At 40.3% G+C, this 6,392-nt stretch overlaps 1 protein-coding gene across 2 annotated transcripts in view; it reads right to left on the bottom strand.

Moving 5' to 3' along the window:
- Positions 1-442: 442 nt before the first annotated feature.
- Positions 443-6,392, bottom strand: part of DRAM1 (DNA damage regulated autophagy modulator 1) — a 46,009-nt gene continuing 40,059 nt past the window's right edge. For both annotated transcript variants that reach the window (XM_020982348.2, XM_020982347.2), the window contains 2 exons: positions 5,927-6,019; positions 443-2,906 (listed from right to left, as the gene is read on the bottom strand). In XM_020982348.2, the coding sequence (XP_020838007.1) occupies positions 2,865-2,906; positions 5,927-6,019 (135 nt within the window). In that variant the 3' untranslated portion in view covers positions 443-2,864. The remainder of the gene's footprint in view (positions 2,907-5,926; positions 6,020-6,392) is intronic.

Below are 6,392 nucleotides of genomic sequence, written 5' to 3'. Positions count from 1 at the left end.
CCTCAAAGCCAGGAAGACTTGGTTTCGAGTCTTGCCTCTGACACATAACTGGCTGTGTGACCCGGGCAAGTCATTTAACCTTTCTGTACTTTAGGCAACTTTCTAAAGTGATCAACTGAAGAGAAGGTACTGATCTGCACTGGTAAAGTTTGCTTACCCAAGAGTTCTGTATACCAAAGACGTCCCAGGGTCCAGTCCCCATCACTATAATTAGACTGTGAGCTCCTCAAGAGCAGAGACTGAGTTTCTCTTTTTAACTTCTTGTATTCCCAGTGTTTAGCACAGTGCCTGACACATAGCAGGCATTTAATAAATATACACTGACTGACTGACCTAATATCCAATTAGATCTTCTACCATCCTTTAGGGAGTGCTGTTTCCAACAGATCTGTTTACTTCACATAGGCAGCCTTTGCACAGACACAAATGATGGACACTCACAGAGGAATATTCCCTTTATTTAAATGCTTTAGGCCATGAGGTATAAAAAAAGAAACATAACTTCATGAGCATTGAAAACGATACAGATGTGTGGACAAGGCCAGCTTTGGGTTACACATTCAGCAGAAATGCCCAGTCTGGAAGTAGTGACATGTGGCCTTGCCTGTTTTCCAAGCCAAGAGGTGCCATTTTGTCTAGCCCATATAACACACAGAAGTTCAGGCTCTGCCGTAACTTCCCACATTGGAGAGAGTTGCCACAAAATGGTGAAACCCACACAAAACTGAAATGTTTACAGTACCCAAAGTAAAACATACAGTACACACTCCAGTCAGTTATCAAAACTAACTAATAGACAATGAAAATGAATTAAGAGTTAAACCCCATTATAAAGTATCTCAGTATTTCACAATTAGCTTTAGTGTAGGTCCCATACAAATACAGTATATATTGTTCATCTTTCTCATCATAATAAGAAAAACTTGACCTAGGAGTTCATCCCATACTTCAATGACACTTGGACATCCTACCATGGTATTGCCCATTGTAATAGCTGCTGAAATGGCTATAGTTCCCATCTGGAGGGAGACAAAGGCAGCCATTTAAGATTTACAGGAATGCCTCACCTGGATCTAATGAGTCTCCTTAGCTGAGTGATATCAAACAATCAATCATACAATCTCAGAGTAAGAAAGGACCTCAGAGGTCATTTCGCCCAACCCATCAATCAACAAAATATTTATTGAGCATCTATTCCGTACTCACCATTTTCCTGATTCCCACCAAGATTAAAAAAAACAAAAACGGATTGAGTCGCCCTTGGTGTATGTCATGAGAGTTCAGCTAACTGGCAAAAAACCAGAAGTTTGGTTTTCTTTCCTCAAGTTTGGGTGTCCAAGGATGCTAAATGGGGCTCATCCTTTTCATGATGGTCTCCTGACGAACCTTAGAGGCAAGTCCCCCCACCCCTTTGTGATTTGTGTCTGTTACTTCACTAATGAAATTTCCTTTGGGTTGGAGGAAGTCAAGAAAATATAGAACTGGTAAAGGAATGTATAAGAGTGTGTGTGTGTGTGTGTGTGTGTGTGTGTGTGTGTGTGTGTGTGTGAGCCAGCTGGATTTGTGTAGATCTTTGTTTAGCCTTTTTTCTACAGCATTCTTCCTGGGCATCACACAAACAAGGGAGACCAATGACTACATAAATGCGTCCTTGGAAAAAACTTCTGCCTCTTTCTCTATCCTGTCCCTCATCTAAGAGCATGGACATATAATGCTAGTGTAAAATAAAAGTACTGATTGAATCTCTGGCCACACTGCAAATAATGAATTGTTTTTAAGCTTTAAATGCTTTTCCCATATAAGTTTTTTCCCAGAGTTTTATGGTTACTAGAAATCCCACCCTTTTCTTCCTATATTCATTTCAAAAGATGCTAGATATAAAATCCAAAGAAAAGTTTCATTTTGTTCTTTTTCCTCATTCCCCCTCACACCTTAACTGAGCTCTGTTGCTTATTTAAGAATTAGATTTTAAATTTCTAATTTGTCATACAGTCATTTTTGTCCTGGACGAGGAGGATTCTTGGGATATTGAGATCTACCTCATGGCAACCCCCACTGTTAGCAGGGAGAAAGGCTAACATCTCCTGCTAAATGCATAGGATTTCAGAACTACAGTCTTGGGAGAACACTTAAAGTTAACATCCTCACATGGAACTAGGACCTCTCACTGAAGCATTTTACTCTGTTATCTAAAAATATGAAGAGTCCCTTAGTCCAGAGCTGTCCAGACTCAGCCTCAAAACTTCTGATGGAACAAATTGAAATGAAGTTGGGAAATGTTTAGCAAAATAAGTAAAAATAAAATACAAAATAGACAATGTTAATTTGTGGTCTTCTAAGTCAACATGCAGACTGCAGGCATCCATTTCTATTTGAGTTAGAGACCACTGACCTATAAATATGACATATTTGGAAATATTACAATGATTAACTGGATTTTATAAATGCCCTCACTATAAAATTGGGCAAGCCATTCTTTAAAAACAAAATTTTAGCAAAAACAATGGAACATTTGCCCTGTTATAAAGACGTAAAAGCAAACAACCACCTAGGATTGGTACAAAAATAAAGCATTCTCACTTTTTGAAATATGGAATCTTTTCCGTGCACCAACTTTATGTTAGTATATACACTTTTAAGTGTCCTCTTAGAAAACTACAAAATATTTCTACAACTTCCTAAAGCCTGTTTGGAAACGTGCCTTTGGGACGAGTACAAATATGGGGGTTTTTGGAGAGGAATTCAAGTCACAAACTTGCTGCAGAGTCCTAAGGTCAGGTCAACGTTGAAACCCGATTTCTCTGCATCACTGACTGGTATCCAAGTCCACAAGATGCACTGACTAAAAGAGAACTCTTCTTTCTTCAGAAGTCGTTTATTTCTGTAGATATCTTTAGAGTGACATTCTACAATAAAAGAGAATGAAAGATGTCAGAGATCCTAGGGCTGGCCAACTGAAAAATAGTCATACATCCTATTCCCACTCCCTGGTCCACTCCCATCATCTATTGAACCCCACTCTCTTCAGAGCCAAGCTCAGTGTAGTCTTGTATAGCATCTATCGGGGGGGTAAGTAAATATTGATATTCATGCCCTTGAGGAGCTTGCTTGCAATTCAATGAGCACCTATCTCACTATCCATCCATCCATTTATCTATCTAGCCATCTATCTATCTATCTATCTATCTATCTATCTATCTATCTATCTATCTATCTGTCTGTCTGTCTGTCTGTCTGTCTGTCTGTCTGTCTGTCTGTCTGTCTGTCTATCTGTCTGTCTGTCTATCTAGGTATCCAAGTATCTACCCATCCATCTATATAGCCATCTATATTTCCTCCCATCTACCTTTCTATCATCTATCCTATCCATGTATCAATTCTTCTATCCTGTCATCATTCTTTATATTCTTCTATTCATTCATCTATATATCTGTCTTCTATCCTATCTATTCATCCTTTTATTGATTCATCTATTTATCCATATATTTATTCTATTCAATTATCTATCTTTCCTTCTAGCTACCTATCCATTCATCCATATATTTATTACTCTATCCAGTAATCTGTCTTTCCATCCATTTATCTATCCACCCATCCTTCCTTCCATCCATCCATCTATCTAGTATACCTGGAATCCTGATATAATTGGTTTAGGGAACTCCTGGTGAGGAAAACCCCTCCACCAATCATCATCCACTCTGTAACTCAAAGTTTTAGGGAACTGCTGGGGGCACTGAAAGTGCCTGGGGTCACAGAACCAGTACATATTTGAGGTAGTTGGGGAATCTAGGTCTTTTTGATTCCAAAGCCAGCTCTCTATACAACCCCTCACACTGATTCTCATGAGCATTCATTTAGGTGCCTACTACGTGCAAGCTAGGGGCTGGTTAGACAAAGGCAAAACAAAAATTAGTTCCTGCCCTCAAGGAACTTACTAACTACTAGAGGAAACACAACATTTACAAAGAGAAATTAAAAACAATATAATTTGAATAGGGAAAGAACAAGGTTGAGGAATCAGGAAAGGCTCCAGAGGCAGCATCATGATTGAGATTCTGAAGGAGGCCAAGAACTCTAAGAGGTGAGAGTGAATGCCTGCATCACAAGCACACAGAATAGCTTCTGCAAAGGTGTGGAGAAGAGATGGAATGCCAAGTTGGCACAAAAGCAAGGTGCTTGGTCCAGCAGTGGATACAGAATTTGTACAGAAGAATAATGTGAAATAAGTTAGAAAGACAAGCAGGAGTCAGACTATGCATCATAGGATCTTAGACCTAGAGTGGTAGGACCTGAGGAGTCAACTAGTCTGACCCCTTCATCTTACAGGTAAGGAAATGGAAGACCAGAGACTTTACGTGACTTGCCCAAGGTCACAGAGGCAGTTAACATCAGATGCAGGATCTGAACCCTGGTATGTTGATTCCTGAGCAGTTCTCTTTCCATAGTGTCATACCGAAGCATCTAGCAAAGTATAAGACCCCAAGGGAATGGGACAGAGGACAGGTAAATTTTGATAGGAAAAATTACAGAGAAAAGGGCCTACAGAATAGGATCCCAGTGGCAAGCCCAGGTAGGAAGCTAGTCAACAGAATGTTACAAAGCAAATACTATGTGGAAGAACCTTACTGGTAGGGTAGATCAGAGGCTTCCTGGAAGGATGTAACTTTTGAGTTGAGCTTTAAAGGATAGACAGGAATTCAAAAGGTAAAGAAAAAGAAGAAGGACATAGTACGTATAGGTCACAGGGTAATCAAAGACATAGAAACATGAAAACATCATTTGTGCCCTTCGAGAAGGCAATAAACATTAAGTGCCTACTATGTGCTAAGCTCTGGGGATACAAAAAGAGGCAAAAGACAGTCCCTGTCCTCGAGAAGCTTACAATCTAATGAGGGAGATAATCAATAAACCTCTGTTAAACACCTACTATGTGCCAGGCACTGTGTTAAGCCCTGGGGATACAAAAAGAAGCAAAAGACAGCCCCTGCCCTCAAGGAACTTTCAATCTAATGAGGGAAACAGTAAGCGGACATACATATATATATATATATATAAACAAGCTATAAAGGAGAAAGAGGAGATAATTAACGAATGAAGGCCCTAGATGGGTAGAAGAAAGCTTCCTGTAGAAGGTAGGACTGAAGCTGGGACTGCAGTGTGGCCACAACTGGTTTGCCTGCATTATGGTGGTAGGGGAGGAGATAAGATTGGAAAGGTAGAGTAGTACCAGTTTGTGGCAGAAATGTGAATTTTAATTGGTAAGTAATAAGAAGCCACTGAAGATTTTTGAACAGAGTAGTATGTCCTGGCTGATTTTAACTAAAGACTACTCAGACAGGATGATTTAGAGAGGGGAGAGAGGCAAGGAAGACCTATGGGGAAGCTAATGGTAATTAGCACCTACTCTGGGGAGGTGGGCCTGGGAGGAGTGGGAAGCTGGAATTGATGCTGCAAAGGGGAGATCAGTTGGTTGATGGGATACAGGAATACAGTGTGGCACAATGGACAGAGCCACACCTGGAGTCAGGAAGACCTGAGTTCAAATCTGAACCTGTTTGCCTCAGTTTCCTCATCTGTAAAAATGAGCTGGAGAAGGAAATGGCAAACCATTCCAGTGTCTCTGCCAAGGAAACCCCAAATGGGGTCACGGAGAGTTGGACACAACTGAACAGCAACGACAAAAAGATGACACAAAGAAAGTCATGAGAAGAGGCAGAAAATATCCCATACTTTAAAAATTCACGGGGCAGCTAGGTGGCCCTGAAGTCAGAAGGACCTGAGTTCAAATCTGGCCTTAGACCAACACTTGACACTTACTAGCTGTGTGACTCTGGGCAAGTCACTTAACCGCAATTGCCTAAAAAAAAAAAATTCACAAAAATTCTACTAGTCAGCTTACAGTTTCTGGCGTGCGACAAATACCCACCTGAAAATCTTGGATGAAAGTGAGGAAGTAGAAAATGAAGCCAAAAGCCACTGTCCACTCGCAGATTGCACTCACTACATGATACATGTAATCCTGGTAGGAATGAGAAAGAGACAAAACGGTTCACTGCAGGGTGAGTCCTAAACCATCGCTGGTGGGCCAGAGCACTCATTATGAACACACACAAGACACTTGGGGAGATGGCCAAAGGGAACAAGGACCGAAAGACTGTGGACTCAGAGAAGGGACCACTGAAGAAATCTAGGCCGACTCTGTCTTTTATAAATGAGAAAACAGAGTTTAGGTTTGCTCTAGAATCTGACTCTTCATCAGAGGTTCTTAATCCAGGATCTGTGATCTTTAAGAAAACACATTTTTTTGGATGGTTGTATTTCAATCTAATTGGTTTTCTTTTTAATCCTATTTTATGCATTTAAAAACATTATTCTAAGAAGGGGTTCAAAGG

The sequence above is a fragment of the Phascolarctos cinereus genome, unplaced genomic scaffold (assembly GCF_003287225.1).
Source record: "Phascolarctos cinereus isolate Bilbo 61053 unplaced genomic scaffold, phaCin_HiC Scaffold_1;HRSCAF=81, whole genome shotgun sequence".
NCBI classification, from domain to species: Eukaryota; Metazoa; Chordata; class Mammalia; order Diprotodontia; family Phascolarctidae; genus Phascolarctos; species Phascolarctos cinereus.
The sequence above is the reverse complement of the archived record's forward strand: the minus strand, read 5'-3'. Positions and strand labels throughout refer to the sequence as shown.